The 25,524-nt window shown below is 53.9% G+C and overlaps 1 protein-coding gene across 10 annotated transcripts in view; it reads right to left on the bottom strand.

Moving 5' to 3' along the window:
• Nucleotides 1–8,241, bottom strand: part of Myh14 (myosin heavy chain 14) — a 58,139-nt gene extending 49,898 nt beyond the window's left edge. For 4 of the 10 annotated variants that reach the window (XM_087200636.1, XM_087200638.1, XM_087200637.1 and 1 more), the window contains exons 1-3: nucleotides 5,360–5,462; nucleotides 3,922–4,317; nucleotides 195–351 (exon numbers count right to left, since the gene is read on the bottom strand). In XM_087200636.1, coding sequence (XP_087056762.1) covers nucleotides 195–351; nucleotides 3,922–4,314 — 550 coding nt within the window. In that variant the 5' untranslated portion in view covers nucleotides 4,315–4,317; nucleotides 5,360–5,462. Of the gene's footprint in view, nucleotides 1–194; nucleotides 352–3,921; nucleotides 4,318–5,359; nucleotides 5,463–5,603; nucleotides 5,623–5,984; nucleotides 6,141–6,574; nucleotides 6,723–8,150 lie in introns of those variants that run through there. The other 6 variants (XM_021246028.2, XM_021246029.2, XM_021246030.2 and 3 more) reach the window with 6 other exon arrangements.
• Between the last annotated feature and the right edge of the window lie 17,283 nt (nucleotides 8,242–25,524).

The raw sequence follows: 25,524 nt of genomic DNA, 5'->3' as shown, positions 1-25,524 counted from the left end.
ACTGTCTCTCTAGGGGAAGTGATACCAATTGTTGAGAGTCAGTGTCAAAAAGAAGACTGTGGTATGACCTGGAGCCAGGCCCACCTGGCCCTGTCTGTGTTCCTCCCAAGCCTCCAAGGACCCTCAGAGAAATGCCCAGCCTGTGCTCTGGCCCTGCCCGGGCTCCTGGCAGCCCCAGCCCCGCCCACACTCACCTTGAAGCATGCTCCTGTAGGCCCCCTCCGTCACTGCATACACGTGGGGCGGCACCTCGTGGCGCTTCTTACCCCGGTACATCTCCACAATGGCCTCTGTGTAGATGGGCAGCTGCTTGTAGGGGTTGATGACCACACAGAACAGGCCGGAGTAGGTCTACAGCAGGCGACAGGAAAGAGAGCCTCAGCACAGGGGCCCCTTACGGCTGGACAGGTTGCGCACTGCACAAGGTCTGCCAGCACTGAGACGATGTAGATGTGAAGGGGGAAGATTCACGACGGGAGAGCGTGGCCTTTGTGGCTGCTGAACATAGGTCGCAATCTCTGCAGCAGCTGGAGACGGCAAGCGAGCTGGGAGGACCATCCAAGGCAGGGCCTGTGGAGCCCCCGGGCCAGCTCCAAACCACTCAAGTGCAGGGAGGCGGAGAACTGCACAGGCTGGGCGGCCACTGGCGCTGGAGGCGGAGGAGGGACCCGGACACTTTGGCCTCAGTGCCGCCGCGCAGGGCGTGTAGGGCGCAGGCAGCATCCACTGTGACAGACCCTGCTGACCCCGGGGTCAACGTCCCGCTTAGACGACCCCGCGCAGCGCCACCTTCTCACCAGAGAGAAAAGCCGCCTTTCGGGCGCAAGGCGCAGGCGGGGCGCCAGCCCTTTCTCATTTTTCACTTTGAGACAGCGTCTCGCTAAGTCATTTAACTGCCCAGGCTGAACTTGAACTTGCGATCCGCCTGCCTCGGCCTCAGGAGCGCTCGGATGACAGGCGTGCGCCAGCCCGCCCGGCTGAGCTCGCCCCGTAAGCAGCCTGGTACCTGGGTCACCCAGCGGGATGCCTGGCGTGGGGCGTGGCCTCAGGCTCGGGGGCGTGGCCAGGCAGGTGCCAAGCCCCCAACCCGGGAGGGCGACAGACGGCGCGGGCGGCGGCGGCGGGAGCCGCACAACCGGTTTGCTGGGTGGCGCACGGCCTGGAAGCTGCACCCTCCCTCGCTGCGCGCCCTCTCGGGCGGGGCGGCCGGGCCGCATTCCCTGGGAGGGTATTTCATGTCGGCTGGCGCCCCGGCCGCCTCTCATGGCTGGCGCGGGGAGCCCCCCACGCCGCCCCTCCCGTCAGCCGTACCGTTTCCAGGGCGACGCCCGTGCTGAAATCGGAGCTGGCTGCGGGCGGGCCCTCGGCAGCGCTCTCCCCGCTCGGTTTCCTCCCCGAGACACCGAGACACCGGGAGGCCACCGCGCTGCATCAGAGCCCGGGGTTAAGGGAGATAATGAGGCGGGCTCAGACGCTCGCCTTCCGTTGCGGCCTGGGAGCCGGGCTCTCCCCAGGCCCCCAGCCGGGCGCCACATGCGGCCTTTTCCAGCTGTGCGTTAACTTTGCAGGAAGGGTTTGCTTTCTTTATGCCTTATTTCCCGCCTGGGGGTGAAAGAGCATGAGATCCTTACATAGGCTCCCCATTAAAGTCAAACAGGTTACCAGCTACAGAAACTGGGCCTCTGGAGCCCTGGGCACCCCATCTTTCACGGAGCAATACTGCTTTCCCTATGATCAGTTAGTCAGTCAACAAACGTGTGTTAAACATGGGTCCTAAGACAAGCAGGGCAGAGCTTGAATGACACTGCACACACTTTGCAGCTGAGTACCCTGAGCAAGCAACCTCTCTGAGTCCCACTGTCCTCATCTGATGGGGACAGGAGCAGCACTCCCTGAAATCTTCCTGCAGAGTGGCCAGGACCCAAGGTCTGGAGTCAGGCCAACCTGGGTTCCAATTGAATTGAGCCAGTTCTCCTCTGCAGGGCTTTGCCCAAGGTCTGTCCCTTTCTGAGGCTCTGATGCTTCACCTGCACAACACCAGTGACAGCAGACACCTCACAAGGTGGCCAGCAGGGTCCAGAGTAATTATTTCACCAGGCTTAGTGGCATACACATGTAATCCCAGCACTCTGGGAGGCTTGGGCAGGAGGATCCCAAATTGAATCTAGCCTGGGCAACTTGGTGACTCAGCAAGACATTGTCTCAATTAAAAAAAGAAAGAGGGCTGGGAATGTAGTTCAGTATGAAGGTCCCGGGTTTGATCTCCAGCACAGAAAAAAATGAATAAACAGCAGGCAATGGTGAGCTTGGTGAGCTCCTGTCTGGGGTGTTGCTCCGCTCTCCCTGGGGTTCACCCGGGTCCGGGGCAGCGGATGGGGTGAGGCCTCTTTCCCACTGCTGGGAGAAGCCCGGGAGGGGATGCAGGGCCCATTCTGCCCTCAGTGCCAGGCCCTCCCGACAGCTGGACCCTAACCCGCATGGGCCGATGCTTGAGCACCGAGGGCCTGGAGCCAGGCTGCTCCGCTCTACGGCGGCCTCTGCCATCTCCTCAGGGCCGCTGTGGCAGTGGAGGCTGGCACCCCAGGGGCGGCGCCTGCTGGGTTCCCTCCAGGCCGGGCCCTCGGATGCCCTGGCCACTTGACATTCCTGTGTCAGGCGGGATCCACAGTCCTGTGGGCCGGCAGAGCAAGGACAGCACTCAGAAGGCGGCTGGCACACGGTGAGTGCTCAGCAAATATTTGCCAGCCACCCACTCTGCCAGGTTTCTGTACTGTCTCCCACATTCCTGTCCACCTCTCCAATCCCGTTTGTTCTGCTCAGTGGCGTTCATCACCCTCAGTGGCATCAGAGCCACCCTGGATGCTTATTAAAGAAGCTAATGATGTGCCACACCCCGGACAGCTTGTGGAGCGGACCCCGTAGTGTGTGGGCACTGCTGAGGAATTCGCCAGCTGGTTCTCACAGGAACCCCTGGGAAGATAGTGCTCCACAGCCAGGGACGACCTCACTGTCACCCAGGCCCTCCTCCTCCCAAGCCACACCCACACCACTAGGCTCGGCCAAAGCTGCCCAGGCCTCAGTTTCCCTATCTGTAGAATGGGGATCAGCTGCTTTATAACTGTGAAAACTTATTGAGACAACGTATTTTTTTTTTATACCGGGGATCAAATTCGGGTCCTTCCACTTGCGAGGCAGGCGGCGGAACCACTGAGCTAAATCCCTGGCCCAAGACAACATATTTTAAAAAGCGTAGAGGGCAGGGGATTTAGCACAGCAGCACTGCACCTGCCTGGAAAGGTCCTGACTTTGATCCCTGGTACCAAAAAAAAAAAAAAAAACAAACCAGAAGAAGCCCGCGGTGGTGGTGCAAGCCAGTGATCCCAGCACTCAGGAGGCTGAGGCAGGAGGATCACAGTGAGCTTAAGGCCAGCCTGGGCTGCATATCGAGACCTTGTTTCAATAATAAATAAGTACAGACATATGGAAAATAAAGGGCTTAGAAGAGAGCTTTACAAATGCTCATCCTGTTATGACTCACTCTCTCCCAGCCTTGGTTGTCTCTTATGGGCCATAATAGACTATAGTTGCCTAAGGGAGAGGAAATGAGTTACCCGGAGTGTGGAGTTTTCTATTCTCCTTGGTTCTCATCAGTTATAACAAAAAACAAACTGATCATGGTGTCCCACACCTGTGAGCCCAGCACTCTGGGAGGCTGAGGCAGGAGGATCTCAAGTTTGAATCCAGCCTGGGCAATTTGGTGACTGAACGAGACTCTGCCTCAAAACCTTCAAAAGTTTAAAAAAAGACTGGGGATGCAGCCTGGTGCGCAGGCCTGGGTTCCATCCCCAGCGCCGGCAGGGTGATCAGGGCACTGACCCAGGCCGGCCCGGCCTCGCCCCGCCACACGCGCCTGCCACTCACGTAGATGAGGCCGGAGTAGTAGCGCTCGCGCAGGTTGTGCAGCACCGAGGCCTCGTTCAGGCAGGTGAGCTCGGCCATGTCCTCGGCCTTGCTGAACTTGGGCGGGTTCATGCGCTGGATCTGGTCCCGCGGCAGCCGCAGCCGCCGCCCGCTCTCCGCCAGCTCCACCTCGGCCTCCTCATCGCCCTCGTCGCGCAGTGCGGCCGCCTCGAACCCGTGCAGCTCCGAAGGGACCCACACCAGGCGCCGGGCCGTCCACTCCACCTGCGGGGGACTGCCCGCTCCCGAGCCCGGGGAGCACGGGGCGAACAAGAAGGGCTGCGCTGCCTCCGGCACTGGGCCCGGCCTGGGGGGCACCTTGCGCCCGGGCACTGACAGCGTCACGGCCGCCATGGTCTGCGGGGAGAGGAGAGGATGACGTCAGCACTCTGGGAGGCTGAGGCAGGTGGATTGCAAGTGCGACCCCATCCACTAAGAAGGAAGACAGTCTTCAAAATCTGAGTGGCCCAGAAAGATGTGGCTCATGGATCTCATCTGATCTCGGAAGCCAAGCAGAGTCGGGCCTGGTTAGCACTTGGATGAGAGATACGGTTCGTTGGTACTTTTATATTTGATGGGGTGTTGAAATAATATTATTTGTATCTATATTTACTCACCTGTTAGTATTAGTACTGGGGATTGAGCCCAGGGCCATTGCGCTGAGCTACATTCTGAGCCTTTAAAAAAATATTTTATCGGGCCAGGGATTTAGCTCAGTGGTTTCGCCGCCTGTTGCGCAAGCACAAGGACCCGAGTTCAATCCCCAGTACTGGAAAAAAAAAATTATTTTAAAACAGGGCCTTGCTAGATTGCAAGCCCTGGTGGGGCTCAAACGTGTGATTCTCCTGCCTCAGCCTCCCTAAGTGTTGGGATTACAGGATTTGTTTTGTTTGTTTTTGTTTTGTTTTGGTACTGGGGATTGAAGTTGGGACCCTGCGCTTTCGAGGCAGGTGGCGGCGCCACTGAGCTAAATCCCCGGCCCAAGGTGGTACTTTTTAATAAAGACCCAAGCAAGGTGAAGGGAAGAAGCCATCAGGACAATGGGAGGAAAAGCGGTCCAGACAGTACAAAGGCCCTGAGGCAGGAATGTGCCTGGGAGCCTGCGGCACTGAGGAGGCCTGGTGCTTAGGGCCGAGTGGTGGAGGGGAGGGGAAGAGCGTGGCAGGCGAGATGGGAGAAGGCTGTGGTGGTGCACGCCTGTCATTCCAGCACTCGGGAGGCTGAGGCAGGGGGATCACTGCACAGTGATTCAAGGCCAGCCTGGGCTACATGGCGAGACCCTGTCTCAAAAGAAAAGAATATAACCTTGCTTTTACTTGGTGTGAGCCCCAGGAGGCCACTGATGTGATTTCTGTCATCAGATTCCCTCCCCCGCCCCACGGTCACTCCTGCCCCGTACCTCAGAAGACTCAGGCCCCGCTCCTGCCTGGGTTACACCTCCTTCCGCTGCCCCCGCTCCCTCCGAACTCCAGGGCCTCTCCCGTGCCAGGCTCTGCCCAGGGCTGGGGACCCAGGGAAGAGTCAGATGGGGGCCCTGCCTCGGCTCAGCCCATCCACGCAGAGTGGAGAGCTGCCCTGGGGTGCACTGGGCCCCTCCCTGCCCTCCCAGGGCCCCAGATGGTGAGGGACAAGGCAGGGAGCACCTGCAGGGTGTCCTCCGGCCCGGCCTGCACGTGCCCCTGGCCCTAGCGCTCTTGGGCCTCAGCACCCTGGAAACAGGGGTGCGCTTCCCCGCTCCCCAAGCCCCAAACAGCCAGGCCCAGGCCATGCGGGACTTTACCCCCGCCCCACCCTAGCACTTCCTCCCCGAGCTGTGCCCTTTGAACAGGCAGGTTTGGGAGTTTTTGCAATCGCCCAGCCCCAAGCCTCCCTTCCCTGGAGCCAGGGGTCCAGGTCCTCGGCCGTGACCCTTCCCCACCCAGGAGCCCAGCCCGAATCTCCCAGGACCCAGGCGTCTGAAGCCCCAGCCCCTCCTCCCTTGGACCCAAACACAAGACAGGCTGGTGGCGCCACCATCCCCAGACCTGGGTCCTCAGCTCACAGCAGCCCCTCGACAGCGGGTGCAGGCGCTGAGAGCTGACAGCAGCCCGGACACTGGCGGGGCCCTGAAGGCCTGGCCCGGAACTGCTGAGCCCGGACGCCCCGCCTGCCTCAGAGAGCAGGAATGCTCTGCCAGGACTCATTACTGTCACCGAGGCAGGAGAGAACACCTGCCCTGGGAGGGGCAGACTGCAGGCCAAGGGACAGGAGCCAGGGAGCCGCCCTGAGGCTGGGGCTGCGGCTGTGGGCGCCAACCTCTGACCTCAGCACAGCGTCAGACCGGGAGTCCAGGCGGGCCCTCCTCCTCCAGAACCGGGATCACAAACCCAGCCCCCTGCCTCAGATCAGAGATCCAGACACCGAGCCTCCCCTCTCAGACCCGGGGGTCAGCAAACCAGACCGAGTCCTGGCCCTCGTCCTTCCCTCCAGAGTCCAGGCTGGCAGCACAGACCTTACTCGGACCTGGGGTACCTGGCCCCTAGCCGCCCTCCTGGATCTAGGAGTGGCAAACCCCATCTCCTCCATACCCAAGAGCTTGTATTTCGGCTCCTCACCCCTCGGACCCTGGGCCTACCTATGGGCACGGGCCGGAGCGAGCAGCCGAGGAAGGGGCGCGGGGATCCCCGTCCTCTTCGGGCGCACAGGTGCGGCACCTCCGCGGTCCAGCGCGGGGCGGGGCCACGTCCCGTCGCGGGGCGGGAGCCGGGCTCTGAGGTCACCCACACCTGCAGCTGGGGAGGGGCGGGTCCTGGAGCTGCAAGGCCCTAGACAGCGACCGGGGAGGGGAGGGCGATCTGCGGCCAGGTGGGCGGCGGCGCCAGGGGCTCCTCCTCCTCCACGGGCAAAGGGCAGGGCCCGTGGTGCACAGGGCTGAGGATGTCCCGGGATCGAATCCCTCCGTGGGAACCGCAGCCCAGGAAATTAATAAAACAATGTGCAGAGAGGGTCTGGGCCAGGGCCTGATCATTTATTTATTCTTTCTGAGCCTCAGTTTCCCCCACCCTGAAAGTTGGACAATGAAATCCACACAGAGTACCAAAGAGGATGACAGAAAGTTATTCTGGCCACCAGATTTCAGGCTCATGGGTGAAATGAGCATGAAACTCTATGAGACAGGGATGACCGGAATCTGCATTGCTCTGATGGGGAAACTGAGGCACAGAAAGGCCAAAAAACACGCTCACGGTCACCCGGTAAGAGTGCGAGCTGCGATTCAAGCCTAAACAATGGGGCTTGGGGACAGCGTGTCCTAAGTCCCCCCAAATGTCACCTTCCTCCCACCAGCTGGTAACTGCGACCCAGCTCCTCGGTTTACACCACCCGCCACCCAGCCGCCCCCTTCCTGGGGGGCCTACTATGGGTCTAGGAAGGTTTTGGGACTGCAAGGGCTTGGTCTCCTAGTGTAATTATTCCCCATCCCATGTTGATGCCGCCCACCCCGCCTCTGTCCAGTCTGATTGCTCTTCCCTGTAAAATGGGTAAAATATAACCCAATGCAACTTCATAGGATAATGGAAGGAAATGATTTTAGTTATAAAAATAAAAGCATTGATGCTGGACATGCTGGTGCACGCTTGTAATCCCAGCACGTGGGAGGCTGAGGCAGGAGGATTGCTGCGAGTTCGAAGCCAGCCTGGGCTACACAGTGAGACCCTGTCTCAAAAAACCAAAAAAACCCACCAAAAAACAAAAAACAAAGCGTCCAGGTCCATGGTAGGTGTTCAAATACGTTCCCTTCCCACCCCTCTGTCTCTGCCAGTCACGACCCCTCCTGACCCGCGGTTTTCGCTAGGGAGAGCAGACATTGCCATTCTGTGGGCGGAGCCCTGCAGGCCATGACTCAGGTATTAAACTACCCACGATGCCAAAGTCAGCCTCAGTTTCCCTTCCTGCGGAACAGGCCCAGTGACGGCAGCGGGGACCCCGACCCGGCCTCACGCAGTGGGAACTCGGGATTGGGAGCGAGTGGCACAGCGTCCCCCCAACCCCCGCCCCTACGCCGTCCCGCTGCGCGCCCAAGGTGAGTGTCCGTCTCACTGCCCCTCGCCCGTGCCAGGACCCGGGGCTCTGATCGCTGCCCCCAGGCTCCGGCCTCGCCGGGCGCAGTCTGGCTCCGCGGCCCACGCGGGTTGCCGGCCCCGGGCACTCACCGGCGTCCAGGGCCGTCCTGAGGCTTAGGCCTGGGGAGAAAGAGGGGCGGGCCCGCGCCACGGCCCCGCCCCACGAGCTCAGAGGAGACCAATCGATGTCTGCTGCGGCAAGCTACGACCACGCCCACAGGGGCAGCGACCGCCAATCGAGAAGAGAGGCTGGTAGGCTAGGCCAATCAGAAGTTGCCGAAGGGTGCCAGCCGTGGGAAAAGAACCTGGCCGGAGAGCGGAGGCAGGCTGAGGGTGGTGGGTGGGACCCGAGGCCTGACGGGCAGCAGAAGTGACCAATGGGGAGCCGCGGGGGGCGGGGAAGAGTAGAAGGCCCACCGGGACCGGGTGAATGGGCCGCTTTGTGCGCAGAGCATGAATGGGGCCCTTTGTGAGTGCTGGCATGGGGGGCGGCTGGAGGCCGGAATGCCTGGGTCCCCCAGGAGCCGGCGGCAGGAGAGACAGGAGAGGGAATTCATTTTTGTCGAACGCCAGTCACTATCCCGGGCTCTCTCCCCTGGAGGAGGCGTGGGCGACGATGCCATCCGTAATAAGGGTCATTTATGGGGCGCCTGGTGTTTGCCAGCAGCTGTAGAAAGCGCGTTACCCGCATGATTTCATTTAATCCTTGCAATGAACCCCTTGCAATCGGTGCTATTAAGATCTTCATCTTGCAGATGAGGTGAACCCACGCTGAAAAGACGGTGCTAATTGCCGAAAGTCTCAGAGCCGGCAGGCTGCAGGGCAGGGGTGGGGCGTTTCCCAGCCCGACTTCGACTCTGGAATCAGTGCCTTTAATCACCATGCTGCGCCAAAACGTGGGGCGATCGTTCCCAAGTCACAGCTGGGAAAACTGAGGTCACAGAGCAAAGGCTCCTCGGAGTCCCAGGTAGCTGTGTGGGTCTGGCCTTCTGGGATCGCCGATTTACTTCTGCACCTGTCAAATTGGGCTGACGCCCTTTACCAAAGTTCCCCTCCTCACGCTCCCTTCTAGGCCATGTTTTGTTTTCCTCACGACACTGGTGGTGTTATTTATGTGTCAGGTCTCCCCACTAGAATATAAGTCCCAGGAAGACCAGGGTCTTTGTTGGAGCGTCCACTCCCAGTGCCTCTGCCACCTCTCACTTTTTTGCAAATCATGCGCTTGAGGGAATCAGTGAGGAGTGTGAGTTGGGACACAGCAGAATTTCAAATAGGAAAGGAGATTCCGGAATCTGTAATCTAAACATAGTCTGCCTGGTTACTAGTGATGTCATCAACCCCTGTTAGCATTAAATCTACCTGGCAAATAGTGATGTCATCATTCCCACAAGTGCCCAAATCTGCCTGGTAACTAACTGGAAGCACCCTTCATTCGGCTCAGTCTATGGGGAAATGGATGACATCACTGTAATAATAACCAGCTTCCTTTTGCTGAGGGCTTTCTACAATCTGCATGCCTGTGTCAGCATTTGAACAGTCCCCGGTATTTATGGAGCACTTGCCCAGTCCTGAGCCCTGTATCTGTAATGTATCCTATAATCCTCCCCGTAGCTGTAGGTGGGAAGCACTGGCATCGTACCCATCTTGCAGGCAAGGACACTGAGGCACAGCTGCCCACATTCGCACATTTCCGAAGTGGCAGAGCCTGGATTTGAACCAACGTTGTCTGGCTTGAGAGCGCTACATGAAACCATGGGGAGGCTGAGACCCAGAGAGCCAAGGCCTGCGTTGGGACTGAGTTGGCCTCTGGCCTCCACCTTCCTCTAGCCAGGCCAGGGGACAGCAGCCTCAGGACAAAGCCCAGCCCCATTCCCTTGGGGGTCCAGCGGGCCAGGCCCCCTCAGGTGTGAGCCCTGGTGGTCAGGCTGCTCTAATCCCCTGGGGGTCCTGAGGCTGCCGCTTAAGCCGCCCTAGAGAGAAAACTCAGACCCTGGGCAGACAGAGCAGCAGGTCAGGTGTGTGTCAGGGTCCAGGCACAGCCTCCATGTGACCTGGGTGTTCGGAAGTAATAGGCAGCAAGGGAAATGTGCAGGCAAGCTGAAGTGATAAGGAGATGTACAGAAATAAAATGTTGACATTGAAAGGGGAGAAGACAGGAGAGGCAGGATGGGGCTGCTGTGTGCACAGAAGAAAGTTTGGGAATACTTTTATTTCTGACAGGGTCTTGCTCAGTCACTAAGTTGTCCAGGCTGGGCTTGAACTTGAGATCCTCCTGCCTCAGCCTCCTGAGTGCTGGGATTACAGACGTGAGCTACCAAGCCCAGCTGGAATTTTTTCAGTGAGAATACCAAACTGGGGAAGCAGCTTCTGTGTCTGGTGGGGGCACAGGGGTCTGAGTCTTTACTGAGAAAAAGAGGGTACTGATTTTCACTGTGGGTACTGATTTTCACTGTGGGCCCTGACTGCAGTTCCGCCCGGGCGTTTTCCCTGTGGCAAAGATGTGAATGTCTCACCATTTTATTTTTGGTCACTGGGCTGTTGTTTTTGGACATGTGAGTCAGAGCTGGAGCTGGCCATGAGACAAGAGAAGCTGGTGGCCTCGTGTGGGTCACGATGAGTGACAGGCACAGTTCTGTCACAACAAATATGCGTTCAGCGTCCAGTGTGTGCCAGGTATTGCCCTGGACAGGGGTCGGCAACTTCCCGTAAAGGGGTGGGGAGGGTTCCAGCTTTGTGGGCTGGCAGTTTTGGCTGCGCCTGCTCCATTCCACCTCTGCAGTGTGAAAGCAGCCAAAGACAAGGTGTAAAGGGATGAGCAAGGTCTGTTCCAATAAAACTTTATTGGCACCAATGGGGACAATTTGACCCTTGGGCTGTAGTTTGCAGACTCTGGTTTAGAGAACGGGAAGAGGGCAGGCATGAAGATGTGGTCCTACTCCCACCAAATCCAGATAATGATTTACCTGCACAGTGGTAATGAGAACCAGTTTACCCCAAAGTCAGAACCCCTTCCTCCCCTGCCCAGAATCCTGCTCTGGCTCCAGTCACACTCAGCATGAAAGCAAAGCCCTCCCCGTGGCCTGCAAGTCCCCATGTGCACATCTTCTGGCCCCTCCTGTCCTGGCCTCCCTCACTCTTTCACTGTGCTGCAGCCACACCTGCCTCAATCCTAGCAGGCTCATCCAGCTGCCGGGCCTTTGCATGGCCTCTCTACGTCAGATCTCTCCTCCCGGTCCTCCTTTCCATGCAGACACCTGTTCATTCCCCTGGGCCGTGGCACCCCACCCTGCTCCATGCTCTCTTACTGCAGAATTCTGCATCCTCCCACCTCCTGGATGTGCATGGCTCATTTTTATTGTACACCAATGCCCTCATTAGAAGGCAGCTCTGTGCAGGTGAGAATACATATCTGTCCAGTGGGCAACTGTGCTCTGGGGTGGATGCTGACCTCATGGTGACAGGGCTAAGTGCTGGGAGGAAAGCATCAGGGGCCAGGAGAGGCAGGCAACCAGGGTGTAGCTTAGAAAGGAGGCCGGGGCCAGATGTGGCAGCACACACCTATGATCCTAGCACTTGGAAGGCTGAGGCAGGAGGATCACCTTGAGTTTGAGGCCAGCCTGGACTACATAGAGAGACTCTGTTTCAAATACCAAATAAATAAAAATAAATAAATAAGAGGAGAGTCAGGAAATACTCTCTGAAGAGGTGACTTTGTGGTGGATCCATACAATATGGCAGGTGACACTGGGGAAAGGGCATAGACATTTGGTATTGATGAATGAATGAATGAGTGAGTGTATGGACAGGTGTGTGACTGGAGGAGTAAATGAATAAGTGGGCTAGGGGATAAATAGATGGGTGAATGAGGGAGCCTGTGACCATCTGAATGGATAAATAAGCAAGTGGATGAATGGACGGAATACACACTGAGTAGAGAAGGAAGTAGGCAAGTAGATGGAGCAATCAATTAATGATGGACAGATGGACACAGATACAGAACGATGGATGGATGGATGGACAGATGGATGGATGGATGGGTCTTTGCACATGCTGTGCCAGTCGCCTGCTCTGCCCTCTGCCCATCTCTGCCCTGGGTCAGCTTCTCAAGGCGCTCTCCATGCCGGGTATGGAGCAGGCTCTCTAGCCTCACCCAGGCCCATTTGACCCTGCCTGTTTGCCCTCTGTCCTGAGGCCTCTCTGGCCCTGAAGATTGGGAGGGTCCCTGTGCCGGGCCTTTACAGCCAGGCTGAGCCTGAGCACCCCGGGCTGGCCTGTGGGGTGGAAAGTGCTTCCAGAGGGGTGTAGTGCACAGGGGGAGGATCAGAGGGTCTGGGCTTGCAGTCTGGGGTGGCGGAAGTCTCTGGTGGCACTGCTGCTGCCAGGTCTGCCAGGCTGACTGGGCCGGGCTGTGTCAGTGCCCTGGGCCTGTGACCGGGTGCAGGATCTGCATCTCTGACAAGGCCTTGCTCCACGCTGACCTTCTAGGAGTCCATGGCCTGCTCTGTTCCTCCCTTTACCTGCCATGATCACCCTGAATCCCTCTCTGCCTCTACCAGACTGGAGGCCCTAGAGTATAGGGTTTAGGTTTGCCCCATCCCTGGAGCTGATAGTTTCAAAAAGGTCAGATTAGACTCACGCTAGATCCCCAGGATTTCCTAGCACAGGATTTGGAACACAGCATGCCTCAGAGGAGGTTGTTGACTGAGAAAAAGCATGAAAAGATGCATTGTGTCATTTGAGCTCCTATTCATACCTCGAAACCCAGCTTAACAGTCCCTTTTTCTAAGAAGACATCTCTGACTCTTCTTGGCTGACCAAAAAGCAATCACAACAAACTTCTGAGATGAGGTGTTATTTCTCTTCCTTTTATAAATAGGAGAAACTTCTAATGAATGAGGCAGAAGTGATGGGAAGTCCTTTCCACGGTTAGATTTTAAGACTGATTTCCATTAGGTGACTCTTTTTTGGCCGTTTGATAAAGAAAGTTGCCCTAAGGGAGAAGTGCCTGTGGCAAGAAACTGAGAGTGACCACTGGCCCACAGCCCTTCTGGGCTGCGCTTTGAGAGGAGAGGACAGCTCCAGCCACCTCACCCCTTGCATTGGGAAACTGAGGCAGAGAACCACAGAACCACTATGCTCTGTCCCTTAGCTTTTAACAACTAAAACAATTTTAATTTTGCAAAGTGGGAAACAAATTCAAACCCTAAAGTGCCATTCCTACGACCAACTCCGTCCACTCACTTCACCAACCTGCCCTCCCTGGATGACATTTTGTGGATTCATTTGTTACTGTTTATCATTGGAAGATGGCGCTGGTTGCAGCAGGCCTTCCCTGGGAGACGCGTGCGCTGGCTGCCGCCTCTTTAAACACTTCACACCTGTGGAGGCACCCACCGGACCACCCGCCGCCGCGGGGCAGGCCCTGCTGAGGAGAAATGGTGGCTGGGAGAGCTCAGGGTGACCTCAGCTCCTGGGGGTGGAGCGACAGGGCTGCAATTGGAGCCTGGATTTGAACATCTCCAAAACTCTTTGACAGTTGCTTTTGTGCTGATGCTGGGAGGCGGGGTCTTTGTGGGGTGTGTGTGTGTGTGTGTGTGTGTGTGTGTGTGGCATTGGGGATTGAACTGAGGGTCCTCATATTGAGCTACATCCCCCGCCCTCACCCCATTTATTTTGAGATAGGATCTCACTAAGTCTAAGTTGCCCAGGCTGGGCTTGAACTTTTGACGCTCCAGAAGGCAACTCTTTAAGAAGTAATTAAATCATCAGACTCCGCCCTCAGGGATTAATGCAGTTCCCACAAGAGTGGGCTGGTTACCACGGGAACTGCTGTAGTATAAAAGGCAGTTCTGTCTCTGCCTCCCAGTGAGGGGCCCCCTGCTGCGTCGCAACCCCCCCCCCCCAATGCAGGCCTTGTGGTCTTGGATTTCCCGTGACAAACTTCTTTTTTGTGTGTGTACCGGGGATCGAACTTGGGACCTCGAACTTTCGAGGCAGGCGCCGGAACCACTGAGCTAAATCCCCAGCCCCAGTGACAAACTTCTTTATGAGTCGCCCACTCTGTGGTCTTCTGTCATAGCAGCAGATCAGGGACTAAGACACCACTATCTGTGGCCGATGATTCCTGATCACACGAACTGCAGCCCTTTGTGCCAAACGCGGTTCCTCTTCTGCTCACCTCCTACCTCCAGCCCAGCAGCAAGGATTGTCAGCCTGACCTTCAACAGACAGCTGGAATCTGACCCTTCTTGCAGCCCCACTGCCACCTCTGCTCTCTGCTTTCCTGCCTGGCAGCGGCTCCTCTCTGGTGTCTGTTTCCCACCTGCCAGTCCCAGGGACTCTGTTAGAACCCAAGTCAGCTCACATGCCTTCTGCTCAGAGCTGTCCTGGACCATGAGAGCCCACAGGATACACCCCTTTGTCCTTCATCTCCCAATGTCTCCCCACTACATGCACCCCCCCACCCACCCCCAGCAGCTCTTCCCCAGATGCAGTGCACACGTTCCCACCCCAGGGCCTTTGCAAGGAATGCTTCTCCTCCCAGACATCCTTCTGCTCCCCACCCACCTTTGTTCCAGTCTTTGCTTAAAAGTGACTTTCTTCTCCAACCGTCCACTTAGCACCCTGGCCATTCCCTGGGCCCCTAATTGTCTGCACCTGCTCTTCTACCTCTGTTTCCCCACAGCACTTTTAACCTCCTAACGTATCATGCCCCTGATACGTTCACTGTGTGTGTCAGGGGTTGTCTGTCTCCTTTTTTGTTTGTTTGTTTGTTTGTTTTTTGGTACCGGGGATCAAACTCAGGACCTTGCGCTTTCGAGGCAGGCACGGTGCCACTGAGCTAAATCCCCAGCCCTGTCTGTCTCCTTTTGACCACAGGATAACATTTAGTATCCATTAAATGAGCAAAATAAATAAATCCTTTGAGAAATTCTGCTGTAATTTGTAGGAAGCCAGAGAGCTTTCACTTCCAAATTACTTTTACATACCTCTGGCGTTGTCTGACACAACCACAGTTACCTCATCATACACAGGGGAGAGAAGGCCACCAAAGATATTTTTTAACTTTTTTTTTCCAGTACTGGTGTTTACACTCATGGCTTTTGCACTGAGCTACATCCACAGCCTTTTACAATTTTTTTATTTTGAGGCAATTTCTTGCTAAGTCGCTAAATTGCCTAGGCTGGGCTTGAACTTGAGGACCTCCTGCCTCAGCCTCCCAGAGTGCTAGGATCACAGACATGCACTACCATGCTTGGCTCAAAACATTCTTCTTCTTCTTTTTTTTTTAATTAAGAAGACTTTGACAACACAAGGTGGAAAATTTCAAAGAGGAGACAACAATGCAAAAGTAAGAGAGTAACATTTCCATTTCCCCTCACTTCCCCTTCCAGATGTATTCCTTTGATGATATTTTGGTGCAGATCCTTCTAAAAACACTCACTGTTTACATTAGGAATCTGCAAGCAACTGTCCACAAACCCCAACCGGCCCTCTGCCTGAGATTGTCAATAAATCTTTATTGTAACAGCTACATGCATTGTCTTGTGTTGCCTGTGGCCTCTTTCATGCTACCAGAAAAGAGCTGAGTAGCTGCAACACAGATCACATGGTGCTCAAAGCTGAAAGTATTTACTGTCCACACCCTTCCCCAAAGAGCTTGCCAACTCCTGACTTACATATGTGGATCAATAACAGAAATATCCCATGGGATTTCTTGTGTTGACAGAAACAGGATGATATTTGCCATAGGGAATTCTGACTTGCTCTTCTTACTAACTCTTGGGGAACTCTCCACGCTCCTACATTTAATCTTTTTCACACCTGCACTGTATTCCACCATCACTGTCTATAGTCCCATCTGCACCTCACACTTTGGTGGGGCTTACAGGGGCTTTCTGGTTCTTTCCCCTTTACAAATGCAATACAGGGCTGGGGATTTAGCTCAGTGGTTTTGCCACCTGCAGTCCAAGCACAAGGACCCGAGTTCAATCCCCGGTACCAAAAAACAAAAAAAAGAGAGAGAGAGATACAAATGCAATGCAGCGAACACCCTGCTTCCTGCTTCCTTATGCTTGAGAAGGACTCGGGCGGGGTCCAAGAGTCCACTGGGGTAAGAATTTAACAGGCATTGTTGAGCCACTCCCCATGACAGCACCATTTTCCTTCTTAGGTGAAAAATGAAAAAGAACCAAGGCGGCCAAGTATTTATTGCACGGCCATCCTGGGAGTGGTTCGCCCTGGAGGATTACCTGTCACTTCTGACCTCAGATGCCTCATGGACTCCGGCCCTCAGCTCAGGACATTGCCCGCCTCACTGCCTGCTGAGTGTCCCTAAGGCCTCACCTCCACCATGCACGATGGGCTGCATCTGCTGGGGACCCGTCGATGTGTCTCCCAAGTGGCTCACAGGGAGGTTTGTGCAGGCAGCAAAGGGACGTGGTCGAGGACACCCAGGGCTGCTTTGTTGGGATGTGGGGACTGGACCACCTGGGCTCCGTTACTCGGGAATGAGACAAATGAACAGCAGTGGAGTCCCCTCTAGAACCAGTAAACCAGAGCTCCACCATAACATGGACAGATCCTAAAAACAGAATGCAAAGTGGGAAAAGGAAGAAATAAAGAAGGGTCTCCAGCCGTGGTGTTGCACACCTGTCATCTCAGGAGGCTGAGGCAGGAGGATCACTGGGAGTTCAAGGCCAGCCTGGTCTACTAGAGAGACCCAAGGATCTATAGCACAGTTTAGAAGAGGTAATTTTCCTTTGATGTCATCTTAGAAGATGGAATTACCTGCAGCAACACGAGATGGGCTAGGAGTGTTCCTGCACACCCAAGAAGCCAGGCGTGTTGAGGGGCTGGGGTTCGTCAGCGGGTGATGGAGGAGACAGGAGGGGCAGAGAATCACCAGGACGTAAGCAGGAGAGCAAAGCAGGGGCCCAGACAGAGGACAGAGATAGGAGCTGGGCATGTGGCGGGCGCCTCCTGTGCACCAAGCTCCACACCCCCAAAAAGGCCCCGCTGTCATTGCTTCTCGGAAGCTGTCCCCAAACGTTCCCAGCCACCCAGTCACGGTCTCCTCTCCGTTCCTGCCAAACCCTTCTGCTATACCAGGAAGTGCAGTTTCAGTAGATGGAGATTCTGTCTGCATCAGCCTCTCCAGCCAGAGCAAGTACTCCCTGTAGGTCTTGAGGTAGGGTCTCGCTGTGCAGTCCAGGCTGGCCTTGAACTCACTATGGAGCCCAGGCTGGCCTTGAATTCATGGCGATCGCCCTGCCTCAGCCTCCCCAGTGCTGAGATTACAAGTGTGTGCCATCACACCCAGCTCAAAACAGGTACATTCTGAGGGCAGGGAATCCAGTCTATGTCTCAGTTTCCCTGGTCTTACAAAGGGGATGGTAACAGAAGTATCTGCCAGCTAGAGCCGTCAGAAAGTGAATTAAACCGGATGTGGTGATGCACACCTGTAATTCCAGCACTCTGGGAGGCTGAGCCAGGAGGATCCCATGTTTGAGCCCAACCTGAGTAATTTAGCAATTTACTAAGAGCCTGTCTCAAAAAATATTTTGTTAAAAAATTAAAAAGGTAGGGGTAACAATGTAGCTCAGTGCAAAGGCCTTGTGTTCAATCCCCAGTACTGGAAAAAAAATAATTCATGTCCTCTTGTATGTGTAGAATTTTAAGCACATAGAAAACACTAGTAAGTGACAGTGGTTACTAACATTATTGCTCCAGTAACTACTGAGATTGGTCCCAGGGCGTTGGGAAAGGCCTCACTCAAGTGTCCTGCTTCCACGCGGCTTTCCCTGATTGCCCCTGGGGCCCTGCGGCCCCCCATCCCTCTTCCCCAGGTGCACGGGGCCCTGTCGTCTCCCCCACTAGGTCAAGGACTCCTCGAGGGCCGGGACTCGGAGCCTGGCTTAGGGGCCGGTGTCCCTCGGCCTCCAGAACCATCTGCCACCTGCATGGAATGTGGATAAGGCCAGTGGATCATTAACGAATATATGGCGGGCTGTGCACAGGAACACCTGCCACGGGGTGCACCTGCACCCCCCACTGTCCCTGCACCCTGGGCATAGGTGCGTGGGTCCCCTGGATTCGGATGAATTAGACAGATCCACCGCCTCTGAACAGCCCCCTGCTCAGACAACCACTGCTGTCACCCCATCCTGTAGCTTCAGCCTGCTCAGAATATTATATACAGAAGTGGAACCATATCATACGTAGCCCTCTGGGTCTGAAGTGCTTTACGCAGCCTGACTGATACCTTTGAGATGTTCCATGTCTGTATCAGTAGGTGGTGGGTTTTCACCGCTGAGTAATAGTCCACTGTACAGACAAAGGACAGTTTCTCCATCCATCCTCTACCTGGAGGACATCTGACTTGTGTCCAGCCTTGGGTGTGGCAATAATGAATATAGAATAATGTTTTCACATGCATATTATTTATCATAATGAGCTATCACTACACAGCTACCCAAATGGCTAAAATGAACAATATCGACAACAGTAACCATGGGTGAGGGTGTAGAGCCACTGAACTCCCATATATGCTGCTGGGAGTGTAAAACGGTAGTCAGCCAGGCTGACTGGGTGGTGGCATGTGTCTGTGATCCCAGCACTCGGGAGGCTGAGGCAGGAGGATCCCTATGAGTTCGAGGCCAGCCTGGGCTACATAGTGAGACCCTGTCTCAGAAAACCAAAATAAAATAAAGTTAAATTTTAAAAATAAAATAGTATGGTTATTGCGGTGGGCAGAATAACGGTCCTCCAAAGATGTTACATATCCTAACCCTGAAGCCTGCGAACAGGACTCTTCACATGGCGAAAGTTCCTCGCAGGAGAAAGTGAGGAATCTCGAAGTGGGCCCATTATTCTGGTTATCCAGGGGGCTCGAAGTCATCACTTAGAGAAAGTCAGAGAAAAACCAGGTGTGGTGGCACAATCCTGTTATCCCAGCACTTGGGAGGCTGAGGCAGGAGGATCAAAAGTTTGAGCCCAGCCTGGGTAACTTGGCGACTTAGTGAGACCCTGTCTCAAAATTTAAAAGTAAAAGAGTGCTGGAGAGGTGTAGCTCAGTGTGGGGGCCTTGGGTTCAATCCAGTACTGAAAGAAAATACGAGCCCAGGGCCACAGTGGTGCAACACAGAGCGCTGCCCGCCCGGGGACGGGAGAGGCAGGCGCCGCTGGACGCTGGCCAGGGCGCTGCCCAGGCGGTGACTTTATCCCAATCCGACCGGTCCCCGACTCGACCCCGGAACCGCAGGGCAGTAAAACTGCGCCTTCTGCAGTGGTGGGCGTGGACCTTGCGAGGCGGAGGAGATGGGGACCGGCCCGAGGCCCGGCTGGCTTCCAGGCTTCCAGCTGCGGAGCAGCCCCGCTGATGGGGCCTCAGACGACAGGAGCTGATTCTCCTAATTCGGGAGGCCAAAGTAGCCCGAGGCCAAGGTGCCCGCAGGCCGCCCTCCAGGTCCCTCCCTGCGCTTCGGGTGGCGTCACCGCCCTGGGTCCCCGTGTGCCCGCGCCCCCTCTCCTCCGCCCACCAGGCCCCGCCCTCCTGTAAACTCAGGTCTGAGAGACCCTGTGCCAGGAAGGTCGCCTGCCAAGGAGCCGGAAGCTGGGGCCCAGCACAGGGATTTGGGGGGACACAGTCGAGCCCGCAACGCTGAACAAGGAGGTGGCGGTAGATGGGTGGAGGGCGTCGCGGCCCAGTCCTGGCGTTCGGTCTCCTCTCCTACACCCCTGCTGTCTCTGGGCCTCGTGGCCAAGGGCGCCCTTGGGCCCAGAGGTGGTGAGAAACACTTCCCCTCCCTCCTCTTCCGCTATCTCTTTCTCCCCTTGCTCTTTGAGAAAGTTCCATCTTGGTCCGGGGATTTAGCTCAGTGGTGCCGCTGCCTGCCTCACAAGCTCAAGGTCCCGAGTTCGATCCCAGGTACCAGAAAAAAAAAAAGAAAGAAAAAAAAGAGAAAGTTCTATCTCACTACTCCCTATTGTCTTTTATTTTGCTCTTTATACTTTGAGTTTCTCATATAAGAGAAGCTATGTGATATGTAAACTTCTGTGTCCGATTTACTTTACTTAACATGATGGTCTCGAGGTCCATCCATTGTCCTGTAAATGATTCAAATTTATCCTTCTTTATGGCAGAATAGTACTCCACTGTGTGTAAAGCCCACATTTTCTTTATCCATTCATCTGTTGATGGACATACAGGCTGCTTCCAAGACTTAGCTATTATAATTTGTGCTGCTATACACATGGGCATTCATGGATCACTGTAATATGACTTCTTTAACTCTTTTGTGAAAACACCTAGAAGGGGAATATCTAGGTTGAATGGAATTTCCAGTTTTAGATTTTTGAGGAATCTCTGTACTGATCTCCATGGTGGCTGTCCTGGTTTGCATGAGCCTTACCTGTGATATGGCCTCTGTATAAAAGCCCTGTGTACTTTGTATGTAGTTCCATATGCTTTTTTTTTTTTTTTTGTACCAGGGATCGAGCTCGGGACCTTGTGCTTGCGAGGCAGGCAGCGGCACCACTGAGCTAAATCCCTGGCCCTGTAGTTCCACACGCTTTGAATGCAGTTGTATCTGTGGTACTTTCTGTGCAGTTCCATTAAATTCTTGCCCTCAAGAGGCAGGAGCTCATGTTCCTACTCCGACCTTGCTGCCTTCCATTCTGATAAAATATCTACTCATGCTTCAGATGGTGTAGGGGCCCCTTCTGAGCGGAGTCTTCCTCCTCAGTCCACAGCCACTGCTGAGCTCTAGGCCCAGGACAGCGAGGCCCCATGAAGCATCACTCGGGCCACAGCCAGTGTTCCACTATTGTGGACTGCATGGCTCCAGGCTGACAAGGCCTTGTGTGTGGCTGCTGGGACTGAGATTGTGCAGCCACTGTGGAGAAACAAGCGAGCATTTGTCAAAAATGGAGCAAAGGATCAAATATGAGCTGGCACATCCCCAAAATAATCAACAGTGGGCACTGAGCGGATCTTTGCACCTCTGCATTTGTAAGCAGCCTCATCCCCAAAAGGCCAAAAGGTGGAAGCAGCACGAGTATCCTCTGAGAGAAGGGCTGAGAAAGCACACGTGGTCTGGGCCCGCAGTGGAATATTACTCAGCCTTAAAAAGGAAGGAAATTCTATCCACAGTACCGTGCCAATGAGCCTCAAGGAAGTTATGCTGAGATACAGTATACCCCCGCCAAGTTATTTGGGGGGGGGAATGTTTACAAGTAGCCAATCCAAGAGCAGTATTCAGTTCTCCGTGCTGCTGATTGGCCGCTGCCCTGTAACTCATCTCCGAGGATACACCTGTATTCCCGCATCGCAACAGGTCGCTGTACTGCATGTAGCTATCGAGAGTGCTCTCTGTTTTGTTCTTCTTAAAGCCCTAAGATCCCTAAGGTACCACCAAAACGCCCTGCACCTTCTAAGGCTTCATTAATACAGTATTTTATTAAATTAAATTACAGAACTGCGGGAGACATAGCATATTTAGGGTTTAAACTATACAAATAGGATTTATAGGCATTTGTCTACCCATATCTGAAATTTGCGGTTTTTCACAATTCACGGGTGTTCTAGGGAACATAAGCCTGTGAATTTCTGGGGTCCACTGTTAATCAGCCACGAAAGGCCAAACGCCGCGTACCTCGGCTTGTGAGGCCCTGGCGCAGTCAGCCTCGGGGAAGCTGAGGCCTTGGCTTCCGGAGGCTGCGGGGCGGACAGAGCCTCAGTTCTGCTAGATGAGAAGTTCTGCCGGGTGGCTGCCCAGCAATGTGAGTGAGCTTGATGCTGCAGAACCGTATGCTTAAAAATGGTGAAAGTGAAAAAAAAAAGAAAAGTGAAAAAAAAAAAAAGGTTAAAGTGGCAAATTTTACTATAGGTAACCACAATTAAAAAATAAACCAGGGCCAGGGATTTAGCTCAGTGGCGCTGCTGCCTGCCTCGAAAGCACAAGGTCCTGAGTTCGATCCCCAGTACCAAAAAATAAATAAATAAAAATAAATAAATAAAAATAAAAATAAATTAAAAATAAACCAAGTCAGTGATTCTTTTAAATTATGTTTTATCTTGTTATGTATATATGTGTGTATATATATATATATGTATATAGGTTTACATATCTTCATTGCAACAAAAATTTAAAATGTAGTTTTTGTGTGATTACTATAAAGTAACAATGATGGCCAATTTAAATATTGTTGCTGTTATTATTATTATTATTATTATTATTATTATTATTATTATGGTTTTTTAAGACAGGGTCTCACTATGTAGTTCAGGCTGGCCTTGAACTCACAGTGATCCTCCTGCCTCAGCCTCCTGCATGCTGGGATCACAGGCGTGCACCACCATGCTAGACTCCTGAATTTAAATATTATTATTATAGGGCCAGGGATTTAGCTCAGTGGTGATGCCACCTGCCTCGCAAGCGCAAGGTCCCGAGTTTGATCCCCGGTACCAAAAAACAAACAAAACATAAATATCATTATTATTATTATTATTATTATTATTATTATTATTATTATTACTATTTGGTATCGAGGATTGAACTCGGGACCTTGCACTTCTGAGGCAGGCAGAGGAACCACTGAGCTAAATCCCCAGCCCCCCAGCCCCTAAATATTATTACCCACGTTAGATCATTCTGATATTGGGCAGTGACTGGATAGGTAAAAAAAGAAAGAAGTACTAAGCACACAAATAAAAAATTAAAACAATGAATAATTGAATACTACAAAATGTCCCTCCACTCTCATGTCCACCACTGCGGCTGCTCTGGGACCACAAACTAGAACAAGGAGACAAGAATTGGATGGTTAGCTGGGCACGGTGGCACACTCCTGTAATCCCTGGATTCTGGGAGGCTGAGGCAGGGGGGAGTGCTGTGAATTCAAGGCCAGCCTGGGCTGCACAGTGAAACCCTGCCTCAACACCCCCCAAAACCCTGCCGTGCCGAACTTCATAAAGCAAACGCCTCATAGTTTATTGTAAACAGCAAACAGCTGTTGGCTTCATGGACCTTTACATAGTCTCCAGGGTTTTGCTACCATACACAAGGAAGTGAAAACAGAAAAAGCATGTTACAGGTGCCACTGTGACCGCAGGCCAATCCCCCCCCCAACCCCGCTACAGAGGGACCCCGCTGGGCGTCGATGTCTGCATCCCCTCTAAGTGTTCAGACCTGGGCTACCTGAGCCTTCCGGGGACACGGTGGGCTCACACGTGCGTATGGGCAGAGCTCCTGGCATTTCGCTGGCAGAGGCCCAGATGCCACCAGCACCCTCCAGTGCCCAGCCACCCTCCCACAGCGAAGCGCTCTCTGCTCCCAGTGACAGGGACTCCGCGGTCAGGGCTGTGAATGTGCAGGCGGCCGAGCCCCGCAGGCCCAATCGTGCCATGGCACACTGCACTCCAGCCCCAGAGGCGTCTGCGGTTCCAGTTTTGTTTTGGTTTTTTGGTGCTTTGAGACGGGGTCTCACTAGGGAACCCAGGCTGGCCTCGAACTTGCAGTGATCCTCCTGCCTCAGCCTTCTGAGTATTGGGATCACAGGTGTGCACAGCCTCGCCTGGCTCCATTTATTTTTATTTTTTATTTTTTGGAGATAAAGTTTCCATGCCGTAAAATGCACAGTTCCCGCGTAGACAGTGGATGAGTTTGGACAAGTGTCTGCACCCAACTATAAAACATACAGGACGTTTCTGTGCTCAGGAAATTTGCTCATGGGGCTCTCCATCGGCCGGGTCACCACCCCCAACTCCACCCAGGCAGCTGGGGCTCTGACTCCTCCCACCACCCACTGGTTTAGTCCGTTCTAAACTTTCCCCACCACTGGCACAGCAATGGAGATTAAACCCAGGGCCTTCACACTGAGCTCCTTCCCTAGCCCTTTTTTGTACTTTTTTACCCAGTGACAGGGTCTTGCTAAGTCACCAAGTTGCCAAAGCTGGGCTTGAACTTGTGATTCTCCCGCCTCAGCCTCCCAAGTGCTGGGATTGCAGATGTGTGTCACCACGACCCACTACTTCTCCACCATTTTCATTTCCTCCTTGTAATATAACTGTTCAGATCTTTTGCCCAGATTTTAGTTGCGTTGTTTGTCTTTTTATAGCTGAGTTGCAAGAGGAATGTGTGCCTTTAACTGTCAAAATCATCCCTCACATCACCCTCCCTTCATTCATGTAGAAAGTTCCAAATTTCTCCTTCATTTTAGCCTTCTCCCCTTCCCATCTCTCTGGGGTTCTTGCCCTGCTACCTCCATAGGCTTTCAGGGTTTGTGCCTTTGGGTAGAAGAGGGAAAAGTCCTTCCTCCCTATGGAGTGGTCTTAGCTCTAGTATCCCACTGTGTAATGTGATAACATGAGGCTGCTTAAATTTAAATGAATTAAAATTAAATCAAATTAAATTGATGTCATGCCAGGGGTTTAGCTCAGTGGTGCCACCTCCTGCCTTGCAAGTGCAAGGTCCTGAGTTCGATTTCTGGTGCCAAAAAAAAGTAAATTGGTGTCATCCCAGAGCTTGGGAGGCAGAGGCAGGAGGATCATAAGTTCAAGTCTTGCCTTGGCAACTTAGTGAGATCCTGCCTCAAAATAAAAAATAAAAATGAGCTGGGGGTGGAGCTCCATGCAAAGGCCTTGGATTCAAACTCTGTGCAACCCCTCATACCACGGAGAGGGAAAGATCGACAGAGGGAGGGAGGGAGGTAAGGAGAGAGGGAGAGAGATAGAGAGGAAAATTAAAGAAGAAAATTGCAGTTACTCGGGGTTGTTGGCCATGTGTAAGTGAGCCACCACTGCATGAGGCTGGTGGCTGCCATCTTGGTTGCAGCCATGGAAAGTTTTAGAAGTCCCCAAGGAGCCAACCTGCCTTTGGTAGTCAGGGCTTTCCTGGGGTGCCACAGGCCTATTATTATTTGTCTTCATATTAGAGGTGAGGAAAAGAAAAATCAAAGAGGGGAGAGAATGGGAAAAAACCCATCCAGCTATGATCATAATAATTGTCTGGCATGCTGTAAGTACTCATTACATTCTTTAAAAATCTATAACTACCAACTAATGAGCATTTACTGAGTGCCAGGTACTATCTTGACTATGGTATCTGACATATCTTTATCGCAGAGAAACAGGGGGAACAGGAGAGAAAGTTCTCAACCAAGCTCCCCTTTTGTGAGTGGTGCACATGTGGGGAAAGTTTCAGTCCCCACCAGAGAAGCAGATTCTGACTGCGGGGCTGGAGTGGCCCATGGCTGTTTCTCACAGACCACAGCTTGAGCATCAGGCCCTGTAGAAACCAACTTACAAGCCTGACCAAGGGATGAAAGGTAAAGAGACACAGCATCGGGTTAAAATGCGGAGGCCCGGGAGCTCTTGCCTCCTCTCGACGGAGAGCCCCAAGTGACTGGTGCACGTCGGCTTTATTCTATCAGACACGGGTACAGGCAATCAGAGTGACAGGAT

This window comes from Heterocephalus glaber, unplaced genomic scaffold, assembly GCF_053883595.1.
Source record: "Heterocephalus glaber isolate CG9 unplaced genomic scaffold, H.glaber_assembly_v1.0 deba00001744, whole genome shotgun sequence".
Taxonomy (NCBI): Eukaryota; Metazoa; Chordata; class Mammalia; order Rodentia; family Bathyergidae; genus Heterocephalus; species Heterocephalus glaber.
Note: the sequence above shows the minus strand (reverse complement) of the source record. Positions and strands in the feature narration are given on the sequence as shown.